This window comes from Hibiscus syriacus, unplaced genomic scaffold, assembly GCF_006381635.1.
Source record: "Hibiscus syriacus cultivar Baekdansim isolate YM2019G1 unplaced genomic scaffold, ASM638163v2 tig00000764_pilon, whole genome shotgun sequence".
NCBI classification, from domain to species: domain Eukaryota; kingdom Viridiplantae; phylum Streptophyta; class Magnoliopsida; order Malvales; family Malvaceae; genus Hibiscus; species Hibiscus syriacus.
Window position 1 is genome coordinate 1,218,857 of NW_024061820.1, and position 24,751 is coordinate 1,243,607.

General features: G+C 34.3%; 3 protein-coding genes across 3 annotated transcripts; 1 reads left to right on the forward strand and 2 right to left on the reverse strand.

Annotated features, from left to right (window-relative positions):
* Positions 1 to 455: 455 nt before the first annotated feature.
* LOC120215962 lies at positions 456 to 3,982 on the forward strand. Its single transcript, XM_039213492.1, has 9 exons — positions 456 to 689; positions 1,171 to 1,303; positions 1,774 to 1,825; positions 1,988 to 2,063; positions 2,208 to 2,290; positions 2,741 to 2,837; positions 2,921 to 2,966; positions 3,350 to 3,438; positions 3,542 to 3,982. Exons 1-9 carry the CDS (start codon positions 632 to 634, stop codon positions 3,838 to 3,840), a joined length of 933 nt encoding a protein of 310 aa, XP_039069423.1. The 5' UTR covers positions 456 to 631; the 3' UTR covers positions 3,841 to 3,982.
* A 231-nt stretch (positions 3,983 to 4,213) lies between these two features.
* On the reverse strand, positions 4,214 to 4,828 carry LOC120214552 (protein DMP9-like). Its single transcript, XM_039212432.1, has one exon. It carries the CDS (start codon positions 4,826 to 4,828, stop codon positions 4,214 to 4,216), a length of 615 nt encoding a protein of 204 aa, XP_039068363.1.
* Positions 4,829 to 6,660: 1,832 nt separating this feature from the next.
* Positions 6,661 to 8,364, reverse strand: LOC120215970 (amino acid transporter AVT1I-like). Its single transcript, XM_039213500.1, has 3 exons — positions 8,159 to 8,364; positions 7,438 to 8,045; positions 6,661 to 7,350 (listed from the first exon to the last, which is right to left on the reverse strand). Exons 1-3 carry the CDS (start codon positions 8,298 to 8,300, stop codon positions 6,835 to 6,837), a joined length of 1,266 nt encoding a protein of 421 aa, XP_039069431.1. The 5' UTR covers positions 8,301 to 8,364; the 3' UTR covers positions 6,661 to 6,834.
* Between the last annotated feature and the right edge of the window lie 16,387 nt (positions 8,365 to 24,751).

Here is a 24,751-nt window from a genome sequence, read left to right on the forward strand (position 1 = left end):
TCATACTTCAAGAATGCATGTTACAATATGGAATCTTACTATTTTTAATAATAAAATGGGATGCGACCAGGAGCGGAGCTAGAAATTTCATAATACGGTGTCAGAATTTTAGATTATGGTATCTAAACAAAGTCATATAAATTAATGCATGACATTTGAATTCGATAAATTAATGTAAAATATAGCTAAAGTAACATAAGATTATTACAAAGCTATTAAAATAACATAAAATAAAAAAAATAAGAAGGGCAATTCTGTCATTTTATATTACTGAAATCAAATTCATCTAATATGTCTGCGAACCAAACAGAATATGAAATTGAATTTTAATTCCCGACAGATTTCAATTCTTTCACATATTCCAATTACTTCATAAACATTCCAACGAACCAAACGCCAGTTACACGAAACCCAATTCACCCGAACCGGAAGGAATCCGGTTCACTTCTCTCTTCCTCAAAACAAAAGAATCTAAAAGGAAACCTGATTTTTGTGAAATACAGAGAGGAAGAGAGGAGACTTTAACGTCCAATTTTACTTATTCGTGTGTTTTTCTTTGAAACTTACTCACACAATAATAGAAAAAGGAATACTCAAACTCGGCCGAACTCCGGAGACTGTCCACAATCCGATGGACTCTTTGGGACCGAATCAGTTTGATATCTTCCAGATTTACCGGCGATTTTGTGGTAATTTTTTTCACTTCTTTTTAAATTGGTATGGAACTTTTCTCCTCTATGATTTCCATTTTTTTTTATAAAAGATATTTGTTTCGGTTGATTTATAATAGGAAAAATTGGCACTTTTACAATTTAATTTTTGTGTGAAATAATTGGAAATTGGGTAAGGGGTTTTGGGGGTTATTTTTATTGTCTAATAATTGGGGGATAATTGACTTTTATTTAGTTCAATTTTTGGGAATTTTGAAGTTAATTATGAAAAATTTTAATTTTATTAAGTACCCGAAAATTTTAGGTAATTAATGTAATTTGATTTGGTCAAAGAATTAGTTTAAAATGTTTAAGATTTTGGCCTGCTACTGATATGCTTAAAGCTTGAAAATTTGAACTCGAACTGTTCAGAAATGTTTGTGCTGTGTTTGGGATGTTACCTTTTTTATTTAAAAAAATATTGTTTCTTTTATTAGTTAACTTTTAAACTGTCTTGCAGAACTTAGAACAGGAGATGCATATGTTCGTGGGGAAGAAGGGTACCGACAAAATGAGGAATCGGAAAGAGCTAAGTATTCGAGGGATGGAATGAATCAACTCTTAAAGATGGTGGAGTCAAGGATGCATACAAGGTAGTCGGTGGTGTTCATATCTATAATCTGTAGTTATAAGTTTATGGTATTCGGCCTTAGGAAGATTAGAGAAGTGGTTGACGAGTCTTAAGACACTTGGCAAATTGATGGAATCAAAGAATCAGTTCAGTTTGATACTTACAGGATGCCATGTGAACTTATATTATCCTTGATGGTTCTTGTCTAAGATGCCACACGTTTTTGTATCTGCAAATCCGGTCTTAAATTTTGAAAATTCCAGCTTCATCCTGATTTGCTTTAGTGGCAACTGCCCTACATGTGTGTAAATTGCCACTGTGTCATTTATGATTATGCATCGAGTGAAAAAGAAACATATTATGCCCCAGGACATTATCAAAGTGAGGTGAATATCCAAACAAGATTCTGTAGCCAGTCCTGTTTATTAATTATTTGCTCTAATAGTTGGTAATATACTAGTGATTGAGTATCGGTTATGTTTGCTTTGACAGGACTGCGATCTTTGATGAACTTCACAAGCTCATGTTACAACTAGATCTGACGGTGGGATTCCTCTTCGTTGAAGTTCTTTGAAGGACAGATTTAACTAGTATTTTAGACTTTAGTATCGAGTATCTTTAAAGTTCTTCGTTGTTGTTACACTAATTTTATTTTCTAGTATTGTGTTTTCCATACTAAAATTTGGCCTGCTGTTGTTTCCTGTAGGTGGACTTTTCTGAATTCTCGTGCTTCTATGATTTTGTTTTCTTCATGTCCCGAGAAAATGGTCAAAAGAATATTAGTAAGTTGTCTTATGCTAATTAGTTAAATAGAAATAATTTTACTGATTTTTCCTTGGAATAACATCGAGGTTATCTAAGCTGTAAATTACAAACAATTTCTTTTGTATACTATTTAATTCTTTCACTTTTGTCATGGTTGATAGCTGTAAGCAGGGCGGTTGCTGCATGGAGATTAGTCTTAGCTGGCAGGTTTCGATTGCTTAACAAATGGTGTACCTTTGTTGAGGTATGAGCATGACTGATACCAAGCTGCTTACAGCCTAACACATTATGTTTGTCTTGGAGACATGTTATGAAACTATTGATTGTCATTCCAATGTAGACCACTTCAATTTTGGACGAATACTTCATTAGAATTGTGATATTGGTTTTAAATAATTTATTCATTACCGTAATGGGTAGAAGATGTTTTCCTGCATATGCATATAAGGAGTGACATCTCCTGCTTCAGTTGTCTGTTAGTGAGGGAATAGAGTTCATAAATGTTACTTTAGTTGCCTTATACATACCTTTGAAAATCCTTATAGTGCATTCCAAGCATTTGGAAATGGATGATAAGTCTCATGGTGGCACATATGTTCTATTTTTGCAGAATTAGTTCAAGCTGAAGTCTATGTTGCTTTTACTACCGCCAATCTCTTGATTATGGATACTTTTGTCTTTGATATCCTTTCAGGAAAATCAGCGTCACAATATTTCAGAGGATACGTGGCAGCAAGTTTTAGCTTTTAGTAGGTGTGTACATGAAAATCTTGAAGGTTATGATCCTGAAGGTATCAAGCTTCCCTAAATCTCTCCTATCGCATGTCATGTCTATCCTTGCCACTTGGATCTTAGTTATCTGTATGTTTTCCAGGTGCTTGGCCTGTTCTGATTGATGACTTTGTGGAGCATATGTATAGGTTTGGTTTCAATACTTCAGCACTTCATTTGATTGTGGAAATTTTTATGATTGTTTTTCCTAAATGGTTTGTTTTAGGCTACAATTCCGAGTTCTTAATATGATTGTTTTAATCTATGTTATTCCGACTCTTTACTTTCCCTGAATTATCAGTGTCCAAACCTAGTCTTTTTAAGTTTTAATCTTTTCATTTTTTGTATTTTTGAGAGTCTCTTATAAAATCACTTCAATTTCATGTTTGCATTGACTAATAATCATGCCTCGTGTCACTTGATCATCCATGGTACCGATCTTCCAGAATGTTTTAATAGAAGTAATGCTATTGCATGCACACTATACCTAGATGCCTGAAGCCCCTTATCCTTGCTTGCTCCCCCACTGCAGAATTTCGGGATCCAAAAAAGATTCAAACGTTTTCTGTTGCTGTGTTGATCTGGAGTCGCAGTCGTGTGCATATGAAGACACTTTGCCCGGTATGTCATATATTAGCTTTCACATATACCTTTATGTAAGTTTCGTGCTTATATGGACTGCAATAGACTATTTATGTTATATTATAATGATATCACGTTGCAGGATTAAGAGTATATCCTGGAATGAAGAGGAAATTGCCTGAATGTCATGAAGACGAAATGGAGTCCTTGGATTCACACTTCTTGAACTCGCCGGACCTGAATTCTAAGAGAAGTAGGTTGATTGCACTCAGATCGGTTAATAAGGAAGGTATTCCTCCCCAGAATCCATCTGATGACCGCATGGAAATTGTCAAACACAGTAACCCAATGTGTTCTTCGAAGTCCCCTTGTGCGATTGAAGGTTGCCTGTCAAAGGGTTTCGCAGGGCTCTTATCAAGTTGCTCGTATTTCGCAGTTTGATCGGGAAAGAATTCACCATTACATTGAGTTTGCATCCGAGTTATAATTATAGAAAAAATGTATCCTTTGTAAGCCTATGATTAAGATTGTATTAAAATCTTTTCCACTTGTGTGTTTCCGACGATTTTGTGGGTTATTTCCAGATCTGTTGCTTTCTAAAAGAACTATATTATATTTTCTCTCTCTCTATCTCTCCAGGTTTTTTAGTTTTCACTTCATAGTTTGATCAAATACTCCCAAAAATCCGAATGTAACATTCTTATGCAAAGAAATTTGAACTTACAAAATCATTTGAAATTTACATCTAAGACACTAAATCGATATCCACGATGTTAAATATCAAGCAGCCATGCAACCAACGCCAAATCTAGTTTTAGGACACAAGAAACAAGCCACTGCAAATAATCCCCACCATCAACGGGAAACCCTCCATAACTTGATCCATCTCCTTCTCTTGTCCCGGAAAAACACAGTTGGTAACTCTATGGTCCGAGAAAGCGATCGCCATGAACACCGACATGATGGCATGAACTAAATCCGTAAGTCCAGCCTTGTACTTGTCATGTTTCGGGGATTCGACTTCGAGGCCAGGTTTGAAAAGGGCCATTCCCTTGGGTGTCACGAAACCGTAGTAAACTGTCCCATTGGGACCTCGAAAACTGTCAGTGAAGTGGAAGAAGAAGCAAGAGAGAGCGCAGTGGCCTAGGAGGGAGTTAATCATGATGGTGGTAACGTGGGTGCAAACACCATGGCGGTAAACAGAAGGCAGAACCAATTCGAAAGTTAAAAGAGTGCCTGTGGCTATGGGTAGGAAGTTGACAAGCATGGAAGTTTTGGATATGGTTTTTTGAACTCCTTTGGCCACGACTTTACGCTTCCGACCGGGATCCGGTGGCAGTCGAGGGAGGGAGGAGATCGGTGTAGGGTTCTCCCGCGGTGCTGTTGCAGTGTAAACTTTGATGCCAATTCCATGGTCAGTTTTCTCCATTTTGTTTTGGTGATGAATGGCTGGGGTAGTTTTATTGTACGACAGCCTAATATAAGATTAATAAAATGCGCTATCATAAATGTTAATATTTTTTAATATTTTCGGTAGAGTACTACTTAAAATGTTATTTTTTTATCAGAAATGTTAATTTTGTTACCTAAAATGAATATTTCTAATATTAACATTTGTGATAAAAAAAATAACATTTTAAGTAACGTTCAATATTAATATTTCTGGTAAAAAAAATAACATTTTAAACATCATTGAATGACTGTCTGATTGTAAAGAAGTAGAAGTTTCGAGGTGATTGTTTGATCTTTGAAGGGTAAGGAATTTCAAATTAGAAGGTAGTTACTGGCAGTTAATGAATAGATATCAACGGTAAATATGAGTGCAGCAGCAAATATTGGCGGTAGAAGACTAATGTGAATTAGATTGATGACTCAGTTGTCCAATTTCACATTTTTTCAAGTGACATGATGAAGTTATGAGTTTATTTTTAATATATCATTTTAAAAAAATTGAAATAATTTATATCCGACAATCCTATAAAAAAATTACAAAAAATAAATTCAAAGCTTCTACCTCAAACTATGATTGGAAGTTTCAAAATTAAGAATTTATAGTGTCACGTAGATAATGTTATTTAACACGTTCAAAAAATTTTATAATTTGATTCTATTCCCTAAAAGGTTTTCTAACTTCACCGCCGAATATGACATGGTCATGTTGATTTATTGATGCTTTTAAATGGGTCAAATTCTATTATTAGTCTTTATCGTGCGTACATTATAAATTTAACTCTAGTGGTCGTTTGGAAATACTTACGGAATTGTTAAAACGTAAAAATATTCTCAAACAATTTATTTTTAATAAAAAATTCACGTTTGAAACGTGATTATTAACTCAAACCAAGAAACTGAAAGATAATACTTTTATGTCGGGAAAACTTATTTGAAAAAATATTCTCAAATGAAGCACGGACGTGGATATCGTCTAATAATTGAAATGAGTGTGTACTCTTAAATTCTTATAGGGTTGAGAATCGGATGAATTACACGAATAATCAGTTGTAATCGTTTTCAATTTTTTTAATTATTTATTAATTAATAGGTCTCGTTATATAGCAGGGTAAATTACAAATTTCATCACTAAGCTTTACTTTCTCTTCTCTTTTATTCATTGAGCTTTAAAAGTTTTCAATTTCCTCACTAAACTTATTATATTAGATTTTTTTGCCACCCATCATTAAATAGTTAACGGCGTTACAACGACGTTGTTTCGAAAAAAATAATTTTTTTACTGAAACAACGTTGTTTTGTATTTATTTAAAAACTCATTTATAATGCCGTTAGTAAGGAAACTACTTAGTAACCAAAAAAAATACTTAATGTATTAAGTTAGGTGAAAAAATTGAAAATATTTAAGTACAACGAGTGAAATAGAAGAGAGTAAATTTCAGTTACCAAATTTATAATTTACCCTTTTATAGCTTATAATTATACTTCTTCAATCAAATATAGAGAGAATTATAATTTCTTTCAACTACAAGACGTAGTGAGTATTGTCCTAATTATTATTTTCTTATGATTATTCTGTGTGTATAAATGAGTGTATTAGGACAATCATTTTATAATTATATTTAAATAACTATTATAATTAATAAATCTCACTAAATAAAGAATAACTTTAAAATTGTTTTTATCTAATTTTGATCAGTCATAACTACTTTCAAACTTGTTTTTATCTAATTTTGATCATAAAAATTTCAGTAAATTATAGTAATTATAAAAAGCATAATTATTAATATTTTAATAATTACATTTCCTTATAAAACAGAAAATTAAGTCCCCATTCCCTGCATTATGCTAAAGATCCTACTGAAGTGAGCATCTACTAAAGGAACATTGAAACACTCAACAGCTTTCACAATCATCTGGATTTCTCCTAAATTACTACTCTACAATGCATTATGTTAATAAGCATATACAGAAAACCACCGGTAATCAGAAGTTGCTTACTATTTCCAAAACAGATGAGTAAGTGCCAAATATGACCACTGCAACACTCATCAAAATGATTAGGCTTACGGCAGCCAGTTCCGCGCTGAATCTCCGGTGAGTTCCCGATATCTTCAAGTAGTAGACGCACGGTAGTAAAACCGAAGCCGTGATACTTAAAAACGCTCCAACTAAAGACATCAGGGAACCGAAAAACGGAACAGCAAGAGCCACCACGACAGTGCTGATCACCAGAGTGGTGCCAACAAAGAGGTGTAGCACTCGCTTCCCGCATCGATATCGAATCACGCTCTTAACGGCATTCACGATGGGCGTAACCATCAATGCATATTTGGATATGGGGTTGACAAGAGTAGTATATATTGCAATTCTTGAGCTGAGTTTATCAGTAGGGAGGTTGAGAGTTATCTGTGATTGAACATCTGATCCGAACATTAAGTACCCGGAAATCGCCATCGACGAGTAACATATGGTACACAACACAAAACATACAACCAACACCTAAGACAAGCCATACAAATTTCCTTCAAAACAATATCCAAAACCAGACTATTGCAGAAAACAATATGAATTTTGACAGATACTTACATTGGAGAATTGATGCCTCTTCCTCATTGAAGTGTAAAGCGTAGGGAAAACTGGATGAGAGCAATAACAAAAGGCATATAAACTAACGGCAGTGGGGATCCCACCATAGTTTATGAGCTTCCCCTTTTGTTTAAACCCAACACCATCAAATGCACCGGTCCAGATGATGGAAACCAAGATGACTGCAGAAGCCAAAACCCCACTGGCTGACACATAAGAAAGAAGGCTCAAATTATCCAACCAAACAGTAGGCAAAATTATGAGAGCTACGAGTATAATAAACCCTTGTTTAGCACCAATCGTTAATCCCCCGACTTCAAACTCCCCAATGGGTAACAGATTATGCAAGTTATCTCCTTCGAGAATCAAAAAACCAGTGGCCACCAAGTAGAGCTCGATGTTCATAACAACCGAAGCTAATAATCGCCCTTTATCCCCGAATGCGCGCTCGCCTATATCGGGATAAGTTCTGATTCTCGGATCTGTATCCATACATCTCTGAATCAACAAGCCCGAGTAAAATGCAGCAGTGGCAATGGCGAACAGAAATATCAAGCTCAACCATCCCCCTGATGCCAATGCATATGGGATTGATAATATCCCTACCCCTGTAAAAAAAAAATTGGTTTTTTTTCATATAAATGTAAAATCCAAATGAATATTTCGAAAGAAATAAACAAAACCAAAGAGTGCCATTGAAAGAAGGTGAAGAAAAGTGAACCCGAAAGAGCGTTGAGGCCATTGAAACAGGTCCTGAAAACAGAGACGGGGGTTGGACTGCTGTGAGGATTTAATTCGTTTACTTGTTTATTGTTGTCATCCTCAAGGAGAGGCAGAGTGAAGGATAATTCCCCGTGTGACATCGTCTTTCTTAATCGATAGAAACGAAGAAAACCTCGGATAATGCTTGAATGTTGTAGAACAAAAGAGTGGCTGATTGTCGAAGAAAATCTCAATTCACCTTTTTAAAATTTAACCTAAAATTTTATGCACGCATGATACATGATGAAAAATAAAAATAAATATTATTGATTTGGACAGAAATGACACCACGTGGTAAGGCTCCCAGTTTTGCTTAAACACTTCCTCTGTTAATTTCCCTTCTTTTGTAGTCTGCGCGGCTATTTTAAAACACGACAAAAGTTGCCTCAAACTTGACAATTATTTTAAACTTCTCATCGAGCTGACAACTTTGAACCCCATAAATATATATAAAAAAAATCGTCACTAAATATTTAACTCTATAAATAAAAATGTGATTTTCAAAAAAAAAAAAAAAAAGCACTCTAGGGACTTTTATTTATCCCGTTTAGATTATATTTCTCGATTTACATTTTTTTTATAAACAGGTACATCCTCTACAGCGCGCTTTACGTTGATCTGACGTCACGTATACCTTATGTTTAGTTGGATACACATGACTAAAGCGCGGCTCACCGCGCCTTACGCCACGTAGGTTATAGCGCGGAACAGGAGTCGCGCCTTTCAATTATCACACATGCATAATGCAAGGCGCGGTGCAAGGACCGCGCCTTGCATAATTTACCCGCACTTCGCAGCTTTTAAGCATTGTCTCTCCGCTATAAATAGCCCCCTCCTCGTAAACTCTCTCACAACTCCCTCTCAACTGATAAATTAATACAACAATTCTTTCAACCATTAAATAACGCCCGACAATCCTCTTATATTTGATTCAGAAGTTCGTTCGATCTTTCGTTATAAGGTAATTTTATTGTAATATTTTTTATAATTATATATAATTATTTGAAAAAATATTATACTAATTGTTTTTAATTAATTTATGTGTTTGTAAAATTAGAAAGCAGGAGCATACGTCGAAATATTTTTGCGATACAGGTAATAATATAAAATTATATTATTTAAATTATTTACGTTTATGTGTAAAAATTTTATTGTGTTATATTTTCGTTCATATATTATTTATTTAATTATGTTTGTTTCAGTTGTTTTTTTACAGATATAATATTGTCGCACTTTTAAACTCTAAGAATGACACGACTTTCAACTATTGTTTATTATGATGGAGAAATTCGAGAAGATGAAATCGGCGTTGTTTTTGTATTAAATTAGCGTGTTAAAATATCATTCAAGAGAAACATAACTCTTGAGGAGCTGATAACGAAGATTTCGAGGAAGGTTCATGTTGGAAGTAGTAGAAGAATGTTGTTGCAGTACAAATTTCCAACATCATTGTTGCCATTAACTTATATAGCGTTCCAACTATCAAACAATGATGATGTTGAAATGATGGTTGATTCTCAAAGTAATTATTCTGACGGATATATTCAGATGTATACAAAGTTTGTTCAAGTGCGTGCTAGTTAGGGTCAGTCATTAAGCTCCCACTATGGGCTGGCTGAACAAGTTGATCAAGTTGACAGCCCGACTACAGTAATGTGTAATGATTTTAATGCCATAATGGGAAATCCGCATCATGGTGCCGTCACATCAACTTCAATGGGGAGACATTCATCAGCAACTTCTTACGATATGTACCGAGGTAGGTCCACGAACAATCCATATGGCAACATCGCGTCCAGTTCAAGGGGAAGGCATTCATCTGTAAATTTCTTTGACCTTAATATGGAGATGCCATCGACGCAACAATCTGTGAAGTTTCCATTTGGCACGATGGCTTCAAGCTCCACGGGGAGGCATTCGACTGCGAGCTTTTTCGATCTCAATGTCGAGGGGAACACATGCAAGTAGTAGGTTCTTCGACCTAAATGTGGGGAGCATGGAGGAACCATCATCTCCACCAGAAGAACCGCTTCGTGAGCCTGGTGCTGATGGTGCTGAGACTGGACTATTCATTCAGCCAGAATCACCGCAATTAAACTCCGATGATGATTCCCTCAAATGTGGCACAAACTGACCCTCCAGCACACATGTATGAAGCTGATTATGGTGCAATATACGGGCCAGAATTTGAGGATATGCCTCATCTCGGTGACTATGGATATTACTCATCAATAAATAATGGTGATTTATCTTTAGGCATGGAGTTTTCAAGAAAAGAAGAAGTGATGATGGCTATAAAAAATTACAATATCTGTAATTATGTTCAATTTAGAGTCGACCGCTCCACGATAGAAAAATATGTATGTCACTGTGCCCGACGCGAAAACGGATGCAATTGGATGGTTCGCGTATCGAAGAGGAAGAGGAAAAACAATAGATGTGAACTAACAGTATACAACGGTCCTCACACATGTTGTACTGGATGGATCAACCAAGATCATCCCAACTTGGACTCTGAAGTGATCTGCCAAGCCATCATGCTCGTGGTAAAGCAAGCTCTCATATAGCTATTGTTGTGTTGATTTCAGCTACACAATTACAGTATGTGTATACTGTCTCCTACAAAAAAGTTTGGTTGGAAAAACAAAATGTCATTCTCGGATGCATCTTACAACGAACTTCCATGTTGGTTTAGGTTGGTACGGAGGTTGAATCATGTGACAATTTTGGACTTCGAAACCTCTTATCCATACCATAATGATCGAGTTCTTTGCGATCGATGCTAATTCTATCGGGTTTTTTGGACTTACCCACAGTGCGTTAATGCTGTCAAATACTGCAAGCATGTAGTCTAGATCGACGAGACTTTCTTGTATGGTAAATACAAGCAAGTTTTATTATTGGCAGTTGTACAAGATGGTAATCGCAACATTCTTCCAGTTGCTTTTACTCTTGTTGAAGGATAAGATGCAGATTCTTGGGCTTTTTTCCTCCGAAACTTACGTGCACATGTTATCAAGAGGGAAAAAATCTGTGTCATTTCAGATCGCGGAGTTGGGATCAAAGCAACAATGGAGTCTTTGGGTCCAATGTGGCAACCACCCTTTTTCCAACATAGGCATTGTATCCGACACATTGCTGCAAACTACCATAGAAGGTACAAGAAGAATGATGAACGTCAATTACTTGTGCGCATGGGTAAGTGAAACTGATATAGTTTGTTTTTTTTTTCGATCATTTTAATTTTGCAAATAAACAAAGTTAGTAAGTTCTACATTTTTTTATCATGTTACGAACTACTTCCTCAAACATTTGAATCCATACTTCAAGAATTACGGGCGAATAACGAGGAATGATACAATTACATCAGCCTCATCGATAAAGAAATGTGGATAAACGCATATGATGGTGGATATCGATATGGACACATGATGACCAACTTGGCCGAGGCAATCAATTCGACCTTAAAGGGTGCACGTCACTTACTTGTAGCGGCTTTGGTAAAAACTATATATTTTCGTTTGGCGACGCTTTTTGCGAAGCTCGGGGGATAAGCTCAAACCTGGATGCAAGGCGGTCATGTCTATCACCCTAGATTAGTTGCAGATCTACAAAAAAAATTGATGCATCAAATGGAATGTCTGTAACAAGCTTCTCTAGAACACATGCAATGTTTCGTGTCATAGAGTTGCCGCGACCTCTTCAAGGGGTTGAAGCTGTGTCGTTAAGAGTAAATCTACGGGATAGAAGGTGTGACTGCGGGTTTTTTCAAGCTTTGAAGTATTCATGCTCTCATGTGATAGCAACTTGCTCGCATACCCGTCAAGACTATAACCGTTTTGTGGATCCCGTATACCTACTATCAAAAGTTTTTAAGGTATACGAATTTGAGTTCCCCCATAGGTAATGACAAAGACCCTGATGAGGTTCAAAATTGAGTTTCGATTATACCAAATCCGAGTTTATTGAGGGAGTGTGGTCGTCCAAAATGCACTCAAATTCATTGTGATATGGATATTCAAGAAACAAATAGACACGACAAAAAGTGTGGGCATTGTAGAAACTCAGACACACTAGGAGAACATGTCCACTTCTGTTGTCATCAAGTAACAATTGATGAGGAACTAATGTAGTTGTTTATCAAATAATAATTCTTGTACTTTAATTTGCATTTACTTAAAGTTAATGTCATTCGATAACTGTTGATGAAGATTAAAAAATTATACAAGAAAACGATATTGGACGTTGACGTTATATGTGATTATAATAAAATAGATAATAAGTGACAAACTTAAGAAAGTTATCGAACAAAATTATTTAACTTTATCAAACTAATAATAATTTGGTATTTGAATATAATTCTAAATACAACAAACTTAAAATAAGTATTAAATGGTAAATAATAATCAAATTACAGTAACTGATATTAAATGGTAATAAACTAAATTATCAAAATAAATTAACAAAAAGTCCACCAAAATAAACAAAATAAATTTTAAAATTATCCAACCAAATTAACAAAATAAAGTAAGTATTTAATGATAAATAATAAAAAAAATTACAATACAAAAAGTCCAATAACCAACTAAATATAAATATAAAAAAATCTATCGATGTCTGCGGTGCGAATGTGTTTCGTATGGCGGTGGTTGTCGGTCTCGAGGAGGATTTCTTCGTATAACTGGTTGTGAGTCCTCGCTGTCATCATCGTCGTCGTCGTCATGAGCAGATACATTTTGTTGATGAGGAGCTGATTACGATGTAGCAACTCCATAGAATAAGGACCCTAGAGGTGTATGACCGACTATCCCACCGCTCATAGATAAATGCGAAAACTCATAAAACCCAGACATCGCGCTGTGTGAAAACTGTACATGAGGTGTCTGCGCGACGACCATGAGTGATGAGGCTGCACCCGCCAAATAATCAAGCATATGAACCCCAAGTCGAATATGCAAACATATACCCATAATATCCTCCAGGAGGGGTCATATAACTCTGTGATGGTGGCGATGGTGGGGTCATAAAACCAGGTGACGGTGGTGGCGGCGGCATCGGGTAAGGGAATGGTGGTGGCGGCATCATATATGGTTGTAATATGTAAGTCGATGCAGACGGTGACTGCTATGACGGTCATGTTGGTGCAGCTGAGGATGAACCGGAAGCACCTGCTCTCCGTCCACGAGTCGGGGGACGATGGTGCTGTGACCGTGAACGTCTCTGTCGACGTCGTTGAAAGGTCCGCCCTCGTACAGCCTTGGAAAGGAGAAACGATTTCCCGTTACTGTTGAACCACTAATAATAATCATCAACAACCGTCAAGAGGTCATCATAAATGGGCTCTCTATGGGGAAGTAGCCGATGTCAATTCTCCCACAGCACGACCCACGTATGATGCTTCACCAGCCAATTTGTATTCGACTTACTGCGTCGATCTGTGCTATGCAACTTGTCTGTATTGCGAGGTGCTTTCGGAATTGGTTGAAAACAACCAAATTGCCGGAACACGCGATTAGTGGAGCGTCACTCGACGATCGCATAACAGATAAAAGGGACCATCGTCATCCAAACATCTGATGGGCCCTTCAACTCAGGTGGGATCGCCATCCTCACATCATCATTAGAATATGACACCCATTCAAACTAAAACAAATATATATAATTTTTATCAAAATAATAATCTAATTATATAACTATAATCTAAAATCGATTTTTAAACATTAAAATGCATACATGTGTGCTAGCCTTCTGATCGATTAACACCATATTTTTTTCTAAATCATCAGGTAGCTCCTGATGATTTTTCCTGTCAGTATTCCACCTATTCAAGGAAAAAAATTTATTATACACTGTATAAAATGATTAATATACGCAATCAGTTTTATAATTACCTCAATAGTAGCGAAAATACAAATAAGTTCTTCACAACGGGACATAAAAAGGACAATCGATACCATGCCCAAAACTGTAGCAGAAGGAGACATCCGCCGATAGCATTTTTCCTGTAGTCAGTCGCTCGACACATCTACCTATACAGGAAAACCAAAATTGTCGAGTCCCAACTTAGTGATCTGGCCAGATGAAAGTCGCCAAGATGTCGCAACCACATATAGTGAACTTGGTTGCGCGTTTTTTTTCGCATCAGCAACCCTCCTATCAGCTGCAGTATGCATGCCCGTGCATACATTTTAACTTCATTTTACGAGGCGTCCTCGCTCAACTTTCGAAAATTGGCATATAACCAATTTAACGGTATCTGACCACCGTTAAAACATTCCGGGACACGTCCTACATAATCTCGTCACAAAGCAGTCCAAGAACCGTACGCCATCCCTGATGTCACATCTCCATCCACCAGAAGCCGTGCGCCATCCCTGATATCACATCTTCATCCACCAGAAGCCCCATGTGTATAAAAACATCCTCAAGTGTAATCGTGCACTCTCTACACGGAAGATAGAATGTGTGTGTTTCCGGCCTCCACCGCTCCACTAAGGCAGAAATAAAGTATGGTTCTATCTTACAGTGACCTTCATATCTATCTATGTGACTGAATCCAGCCTCTGTTAAATATGGCCAGACACGGGTAGGTATCGCTAACTTAAGGTTCCTAATAAAATGATCTAATATACGGTCACTCTCCTAAAATATAAATAATTACAAAAATTAATTCTTAAACTAATAATCATACATTAAATAAATAAATTATTACTAATAATTTAAATTGTATTAAAACGTTAAAATATTACCGTATCAGCAAAATGTCGAGATATATGATTTTCATCCAAGCGAAGTAGACCGCCTTCCATTTTATATATGCAAAAATAATTAATTAAATAAAATATTAAAAAAAATTAAATTTAAATAAATTACTAACAAAATACTAAATATAATAAAATATACATTAAACAGTTATAAGAAAATATATGAGTATATGAGAGAAGTTAAGAGGATTTGGTGTGATGAAAGTAATTGAGAATGAGGGTATTTATAAGGAGGGATGGGGTATGAACGGCCGGGGTAGTTGGGTAATTAATGCTAAGACGCGCTACAGGGGGCACATTTCTGTCGTGTGTCAGAATTAAAGGTAAGACGCGCCCCTAGGGCTGCACTTTAGCCACTTGTATCCAACTCAGCATAAGGCGCGCCTTACCCCACGTGACGCTATATCAGTGTAAAGCGCGTTGCATGGGGTGCGCCTTTCTGCAAAGAGTGTTGGATCGTAAAATATAGTCTGAACGGTGTCTGACAGGAAAATAAAGGTAACTGGTGTGATTTTTTTGAAAAAACACCAAATAAAAATATATTTTAACTTTTAAAATTATAAAATATAATATTTTTGTAGTGTTTAATTTTTTAGATTTATACAGAGATATTAAGAAAATAATTTAAGATATTTTAAATTTTGATATAGATATTGAATTTTATGATACATGATATATTATATATTTATACTATTTATGATACCTGCATTTATATTAAATTATTATTTCTTAACAGTAAAAATAGATAAGACTAAAACACTAAATCTCATCTATTTTTTTTCTTACTCTATATTGTTTTCGTTTTATTTTTTTCTTATAAATTCTTAACACACTTTCCACATCGAATCTTCACTGTTAATTTAACATATGACCACTGTTATGATCTAATACTCATAATAAATTTTGGTAATATTTATACTCAAATTAATTCATCAATACATAAGATGTTAGATAAGTATAACAAAGTGTGTGTTGTAAGCCTATTTCTTTAGCTGCCATAATTTGTTGAGAATAGCTTATGTCGACCTTTGATAATTACTTGATCATGTTTATCCATTATTGACCTTTATTGATTTTATTAAATTGAATTATCAACTAAATTAATGAAATCAGTTTTTAAATATTTTTTTAAAATATGTAATAATTCAAAATTTAACATTAAGTATAACATAAAATTAAAAATCACAATGAATTTTTTAATATCTAAAAATAAATTAATACATATTTTTATTAATTAAATTTAAATTAATAAATTAAATAATTATAAAAGAAGAAGAAAAGAAATATTTGTTGTGAGACTTGACCCACTTCAACTTTTGATGTAGTGATTAGTTGTCTTTCCCATCATTCACATTTTCTTTATCTTTATTCATTTGTATGTATCCTTGATGTGTTGATAATCACTGACACTGCTATAAGATCACGTTAACTTAAATTCGTGTGTGCTTCAAAAAAATTTATTGTACGATAATTTATTCTAAAATTGTTTTATTTAATATATCATATTAAAGAAATTAAAAATCAATAACACTTATATTTTTTTTATTCTTACACATATTTCTTTTACACCCATTAAAAAATAATTAAATTTATCAATTACTGTTTAGAGGTAATTTTATCATTTTTATTGGTCAAATATATCTCTTAAAATTATGTAAACAATTCACATATTATGAAACGGAGGGAATAATATTTCTAATAAATTAACGATTTAAATTATATAAAATTTATTTTTAACACAGTATACTTATATTTGTTATACCATATCATAATTCATATTATTAAGACCGAACAAATTATTATCGTTATTGAAATTTTATTTTTTTTATTTAGATGAAAAATCATAATCAATGGTAAATCAATTGATGGATTGCGAGTATGTTAAAGAAAACAATTCGAATTCTATGAATTACTGAAAAATGAATTACTGAAATTTGAATTCTGAAAAATGAATTACATTTCTGAAAAACGTTTTTCGAAAAATGTTTTCCGTAAAATGAATTATATTTTTCTGAAAAATATATGAAAAAACATTCTATGATGTTTGGAATATGTTATTTAAACATTTTTTCCACTAGTTGATGAGTTTTTTTAAAATTATTTATTACAAATATTAAATACAATAAATAATATTATTTATCATAAAACTTAATATTATTATTTTAAAATATTAAAATAATTTATTTATTATTAAATATTATTTTTATAATTTTATTAATAAAAATATTAATATGGTATATTTTAGTGAAATAAAAATATTATAAATTATATTAATTATTTATTAAAGTAATATTGTTATATTATATTTTAAAAATATTAATTAGTATATTTTAAATATTTGAATTAAAATATTATTAGATTATTATATTAATATTATATATATATAAATAATATTATTCATTATTAAATATATAAAAAATTATTATATATTAAAATAAAATATATATGTTATATTATAATATAATGATTATTTTATTATAATATTAAAAATATAATATTATTTATTATAAATATTTATAAATATTTTAATAATTAATATTTTGATGAAAATAATATTAAAATATTTTATTAATATTAAATTCATAAAATAAAATTATTTTGAGTATTTATTCTTTGAAGTAAAAAGTTTGGAAAATGACTTACGGAAAATCAAACCGTAAGTCATTTTTCAGAAAACACAGAAAATTTTGTTGATCAGGAAAATGAATTACGTTGACCAACCAGTTTTCCTCTAACCAAACACTGGAAAACATTTTTCGGAAAACGAATTACGTGAAACAAACACGGGAAAACATTTTCCGAAAAACGAATTACATGAAACAAACACGGGATTTCGGGGAAAATCAATTTCGTAATTCATTTTACGACAAACAAACAGACCCTACGTGACCAACAACTAGTTAGTCTAGTGAAATGAGTTACTAGGTCCCTTAAGCAAGGTCAGAGGTTTGTATCCTGATGTGTGTGAATGGAGCAAACTCGGTTGGGAGGATCTCCCTCGCCTCTACAGTACTCGATCTAGATTAGTAGATTAATAGATCAGATATTAATGATTAATTCAAAAAAAATAGCGATGATATGTAATCAAACAACACCCGCAAGTCTCCTCTTTCCTCATACCACAAAAATATGAGATAAATATTTTTTTTAATTAATTACTTGTATCTAATTTATTAAATAATTAATTTATATGAGAGTTATTCTCTCAACTCAGTTGATTCACAATTTTTAAGATTTAAACTTCTAACATTGCTCTAGAGATAAAGTGTGACTATATATTAAATATCAAATCTTATGATTAAGAAATGAAATATTATATTAATATTATATATTAGTTTGAGAATTGGTTTTTTTTTTTTAAATTCAGTTATTGGCTTAACCTAAAAAGTTGAGGTGCACAATCTAAAAAAAATCAAATTTAAGTATCTATTTGTATAATAACCGTATTTTTTTTCCAAAAAAATAAAAACTAAATATTAATGAAAAACATTGTTAAAAATAATTATAAATTTCTAAACAAATATAAAAGATATTAACAGAAGAATGACTGCATCAAAAAGACACAACATTAAACGATTTAATTATCAGTTATATATTCCTCTAAAAATCCAGTTAATTCAGTAAATGTTTTTAATTAAATAAGAACGTGAAAGAACATATTAACATTTTGTGGGTTCTTTCCTCACATCAAGTGTGATTCACTTTGTTTCAATGAGAGTCACACTTTCAAACGTTTAGCACCCAGTAGGGGGCATTCGATCTCTGATCTAGGTTACAGCAAAATGACTTGCCTCTTTCTCATCTCCGCTTTTACTAGCATGTCCTTAACACGCACTTGATAACCAAGTAAAGATTGCAATCAATATATACTTCAACAAGACAACAACCATGTCCATACCGTAGAACTACCACCAAATCAACTTCAAACTACATATCAATAAATTCACACAGTTAATTTGAAATATATACATATAATTTACCTCCTCGTCACTTTCATCCCCACCAGCTTCTTTTTTTAATGCGTTCAAGATGTGGGTCAACTGCATCATCATCCTCATTTTGAAGAATCTCGGCCACACCATCCTTTCGTAATCGTTTTTATCATCATTAGCATAGTTTTTAAGATAAAAAAAAATTAACGAGTTACTCATTTTCTTCTTCTTATTATTTTATTTTCTTTTAATTCAAAATCCTCGAAAAACTTTTTAATCTACTCAAATTCTAGTCGAAACAAAAAGTTAAAACTGTTCAATTCTTCATTGTCAACCATAACTTATATGTGAGTCTTCTGGGCAATCAAATCCTTTATACTATTGGGATCTATTATTCTAATGGTAGTTCGTGACAATGATCATAATGCAAATGAATTAAAAGTTTAATAATTCTAATGCAAGTTTTAAAAGTTTAGTAGCGAAAGTGAGTAATTTAAAAGTTTAATGACCAACGATGTAATTTACCCTCTTTTTGTCCAGCTTGGATATAGTAATTTTAAGGGCAAATTATAAATTTGGTCTTTTTTATTTAGTTTTGCCTAATTTTGGTAGCTGGTTTTGGAGAAAAAAAGTTACATTTTCATCTTTTATGTTATTGATTGATTACATTTTGATCAACCGTTGCTATCTTAATAATGCGGCACATTAAAAATGGTTAATTTCTAATTTAATTCTTAAATTTTCAATAAAATATCAATTTAATCTTAAATGTGAAATATAATATAAATTTGATCCCATTATCTAACTAAAATCTCACATCATTGATTATTGTTTATTATTGTCATCGATCATCGTCGATCAAAGACAACAATTAAATTTCAAAACTTTTACTTCATTATTTTTTAACCACTTAAACATAAACTGAGTGTCTATTTTACCGTAAAATATTTCAACATGAATTTATATGGATATTTTTATAGTTTTTTTATTTTATAAAGAGAAACTTCAGTGACCGAAAATGCCTTATAATGTACGATTGTAACCAACTTTTTTTGGATTTACGAAAATGACCAACAAAATCGCAACGTGAACTTCAATTTTGCAATACAGGTTCCAAATTCGCAACGCGATTTTCCAAATTCGCAACGCGAATATTATTTTCGAATTCGAAACACAATATTAATTTCGCAACACAAATGTAAACAGTATAATCGCAAATCATAACCTAAAACCCTAAATCACAACTCAATCACATCTCCATCTCTCACTCTCTACGGCGACATCCGTCCCCATCTCCGGCGAAATCCGTCCACATATCCGGCGACCCCCTCTATCTCCATCTCTTAGAGCCACCCTCACAACCATTCACGGCCACAAATGGAAAATCAACCATCGATGGTTAGTTTTCTTAATTATTTTTTATTTTTTATTTTGAAATTTTTGTATTATTATTAGATTTTTCATATTTAAATTGATGATAAATTTACTAGTAATTTCAATAATAGATTAACCATTTCACTTAGATTGCTTAGTAAATTCATTCGGTTTTTGTCTTTGTTTTGTCTTTAACCATGTGAAGTTAGCATTTGTCTTTGTTTTATCTTTTGGTTGAAGTAATGCAATTCATTCAAGTTTCAATTTGCAGAAGAATAGTTTTTGAAACTTAAATTCGCAACACGAAAATGAAAATCGCAACGCGAAAATGAAATTCGCAACGTTGCGAAAATGAAATTTGCGTTGCGATTTTCATTTCGTGTTGCGATTTTAAGTTTTAGAAACTACTATTCTTCTGCAAATTGAAACTTTAATGAATTGCATTACTTCAACCAAAAAACAAAGACAAATACTAACTTCACAGTGTTGCGAATTTAAGTTTCAAGAATAAACTATTACTCTTTATGTTGTCCTTGAAACCTGCACTAAACCTATATGTTGTCCTTTTATGTTTATATAAGTGCTTACTTCTGGAATGTTATCTGATGCATTTTGTGAACTATGATAGAATAATGAATATCGTGCTAGTTTGAAACATATTTTGATTTGTTTTAACTGTTTAATATCATGTCTGTTTATAGTGTATGTTTTTGGTATATCTAACTTGGTATGTTATTATTGTTTTTGTTAGGAATTTTTTTCGGTTGCATTGACTCTAAGGAATAAATTAAGCCTAGCCACTACAATTGCTAAGACCATGACTAACGATGAAGGTACAACATGTAGGTGGAGATGCTATGTTGACCCATTTGTTTCTTCAGACCATGACTAACGATCTACCCGAGAGGATACAACGTGGTGATGAAGAGATATGGTTTCATTTTCCACCGGTGTATACTTGTTTTGGACGGGAGGAGTTTTGCTTAATCACTAGTCTATGCTTCGTACACGATGAAGTAGGTCGGTACACTAGTCATATCGCCCACCCATCATGGTTATATCAGGTTTTTCATGAGCTGGCAAAGGCAAAGCCCAGTTTACACGTCGACGACTTGAAAAGATTACTTCTCCGAGGTGGTTTTACTCGGATGGATGACCTCGATGTTGTCCGAGTAGGCCTTTTATTACTTTTGCATGCCGGTTTTTTAGGCAAAGAGGGAAGACAACCTATTTCCGAGGACCTAATATTATTGGTAGAGGACCTAAATGCATGGAACGTGTTTCCGTGGGGTTCATATCTATAGAAAACTACTTGGAAAAAGTTGTCGTATGCCTTTGAGGACCGAAAAAGTTTGAGTGGCCATGGTTCCAAATACACTTTGGCAGGCTTTATTTGGGCCTTTAAGGTAAGAATTTCTATATAATGTTTCCAAAATTATAATTAATTATTTAACAATTACTAATGTTTGTGTATTATATTATTTGTAGATTTGGATATTTAAGGCTTTTCCCAGCATGCAAACATATGCAATCAAAAAGTCAAATGATATTCCTAGGGCTATTTCCTGGATGAGGATGTGGCGGTTGGATTGGGAAGAGTTACTACCATATACGACGATGAATGATGTAAGTTAACACAAATACTACCATATATAAACAGCTTATTACTAGTAGACATTTAACTTTGTTTGAGCTTTTATATTGTTAGGAGGCCAACTATCCATTACAGAGGCTGAGCTTGCCATTGATTGGTGGCAAGCTAGTAAGCGTTTTTTTGATGGCACGGATGATGAGCACCCCCCACTTCGAGAGCCATCACCTGATCGAGCCGATTCTATAGCTCGACACCCAGAGCCATCACCTCCACAACGAGAGCCATCACCTATTCCATCACATCATCGAGCCTCTTCTCCACCATCACCTCATGATAGGCGATCGGTAAAGATGCCACGACATTTATCTCCCTGTTCTCCACCTCTACGGGATGAGTTAGGGGAGTTACGTGATGAGGTTAATACTTTACGTGAGGAGGTCAGTACTTTACGTGACGACAATGGTGCATGGCGTGATGAGGTACGGTCTTTAAGTGGTGAGGTAGAGGTTTTACGCGATGATAATGGTGCTTTACGTGGTGAGGTATCTACTTTACGTGATGAGGTAGCCACTCTACGTAAGATTATTGCATCGTTGCAGAATGAGGTTCATACTCTACGCAATGAGGTGAGTTTGTTTAATACTATACTAAAAAATGCAAATAACCTTTTTTCCGCATTATTTATTTGTTTATTTACTGATTTATGTATTAATTTATTTTTAGTGGCTCGATAAGGTAGATGCTTTACGTCGGGTTTTTCTTGCACGACGGGGTTCACGCATCAGACGGCGTGCACGTGCCATTACGTCTCCGTTCACCCCAATAGTGCCAAGACTCCATAAGAAGAAGCCCAATTCACCTGTCATCATTCAAGAGGTCTCTACTATCATTCAAGAGGCCCTTATCATCCTTCAAGAGGCCCCTCCCACCATTCAAAATGCCCCTGTCATCGTTTAAGAGGTCCCTCCCACTGTTCAAGAGCCCGATTCACATGACATAATATGTCGACATATTGATAAACCCCCTCACGTTCCCGACATGATGGATGAGAGTTGGCTTTCGTATGAGTTATCGGTCAGTACCATTCCGGTATCTGAAGTGGAGATGAGAATACTACCGGATACAATCCTGGATAATACCCTTTGGGCTAAGACCACAGTTGATTTTATCTACATGAGCGGAGCCAAGGGTATTTCGCTGACATATGCAAACTCGACGATGATATGCATTTGTTTCTTGATCGGTCTTGGTGGGGTGTGTTATTAGGGGTTGAAGACAATGACTATTTCGAAGGGGGGTAAGTCTTATATTCTTCTTATATTGCATTTTGATTAATTTAATATATATATTTTTTTATAAAACATCATATTGATGCATGGGTGTCACGTCTTCTGATAATAAGGAAATTGAAGAAAATAAAAAATACGCGATGGACTATTATGCCGACGTCTTTTCACGTAGCTTACTTGAAGGATCAGAGAGACACTTCATATGTGTTGGGTAATGGAAAAGCTAAACTTTATCATGCGTGGTGGGAGGTCGATAATGTTAGTATTTATTTTTGAATATTTTAAAGGTGTTCATAAATAAATTTTTGATGTGCGCAATTGAATTATTATTTATGATTGTAGGTGTTTATCCCTGTTTTGTAACGTCATCATTGGCTTCTCGTCGAGCTTCAGCTCCCATCCCTGAAGACAATGGTATATGACAGCATGTTGAATTACATACCGTTGTCTGATTTGAGAGATATTATTTGTAAGGGATGGGCGTTGATTTGGTAAATACTTGGATGCGATTGATTATTGGACTAATTCTGGAAACAATAAGCTAAAGAAGTTTAAAGTTACAATGATCATAGACGATCCCGCCACAACAAACGTAAGGAGCCAGAGGGGATTGTGGTCCTCTCACATGCATGTGCTTGTAACGTTTGACGACAGGAAGTAAACATTTTCTACCTCCCACAGATAGAGATAGAGGTACAGTAAGCTTGTGGTTTCGGCATTTTATAGCTAGAGCGATATATGCGAGACGCTGCCTACCTGCATCCGCGTGCTAAAAGTGTGCATAAAGAATTGGTAAGTTTGAGCAAGTGTTGTTAACATATATTGTAACATCCCAATTTAGGGGCTAAATTTAAGAAATTATGAAATGGTGAATTTAATTGAAATTTTGGAAGAAATTGAGGATTAAATTGAATAATTTAAAAGTTGGCAGACCGTTTTAAGAAGTGAAGGAAGTTCAGTGGCTAAACCCATGATTTAACCATTTTTTATATATGTTAAATTATAAGTTTTCCCGTGCACAGGTTCAGCTGATATTTTTCAGTTTTCCCTCTCCGATCAACCAACTTTCAACTCCGATCTACTCGCCGTCTGACCTCCGATCGACGAGCCGAAACCACCATCTTGTTCATTGTCAATCGAGGAACAAAACCCCTCAAACCTTTCATCGTGAATCATCGTCGTTCGTCGTGAATTTCAGTCGGAAGTATCGTCGGTAATAACTCAGTTTTAGTTGGTTTTTCATCGATTCACGACGATCGGGTCATCCGTTTACGACACCTCCCGCACCATCGTGTTCTTTGTGCCGTTCCAAGTCCACCGGTGTCCTCCCTTTTCTCCGGCGGCGGTGGCGCGTGTGGAGGTGAAGCGATCAAAGTTTTCGATTCGTTGAAATCGAGCTCTCCGCCGTTCAAAAAATTGAACCGAGCTTTGTAAGTATCTCGAAATCGCTTAAAATAATTTTTAGGAACTTTTTCGGGAATTTTCTGATATCATGGCACTGTTCGCGCGCCCCCACGCGCCGCCACTACGCGTGGGGAAGGAAAAATGACCGGTTTGAACGGTTTTTGTGCATAGTTTACCGGTCATAACCCGACCCGA

Excerpts from the sequence above, each read along its gene's own strand:
- LOC120215962 (XM_039213492.1), top strand. The coding sequence starts at position 632 with ATGGACTCTTTGGGACCGAATCAGTTTGATATCTTCCAGATTTACCGG. Across the intron at positions 690-1,170 it reads GATTTACCGGCGATTTTGTG|AACTTAGAACAGGAGATGCA; the intron begins GTAATTTTTTTC and ends ACTGTCTTGCAG. Across the intron at positions 2,064-2,207 it reads AAATGGTCAAAAGAATATTA|CTGTAAGCAGGGCGGTTGCT; the intron begins GTAAGTTGTCTT and ends CATGGTTGATAG.
- LOC120214552 (XM_039212432.1), bottom strand. The coding sequence starts at position 4,828 with ATGGAGAAAACTGACCATGGAATTGGCATCAAAGTTTACACTGCAACA.
- LOC120215970 (XM_039213500.1), bottom strand. The coding sequence starts at position 8,300 with ATGTCACACGGGGAATTATCCTTCACTCTGCCTCTCCTTGAGGATGAC. Across the intron at positions 8,046-8,158 it reads TGGCCTCAACGCTCTTTCGG|GGGTAGGGATATTATCAATC; the intron begins GTTCACTTTTCT and ends TTTTTTTTACAG. Across the intron at positions 7,351-7,437 it reads AGAGGCATCAATTCTCCAAT|GTGTTGGTTGTATGTTTTGT; the intron begins GTAAGTATCTGT and ends GGCTTGTCTTAG.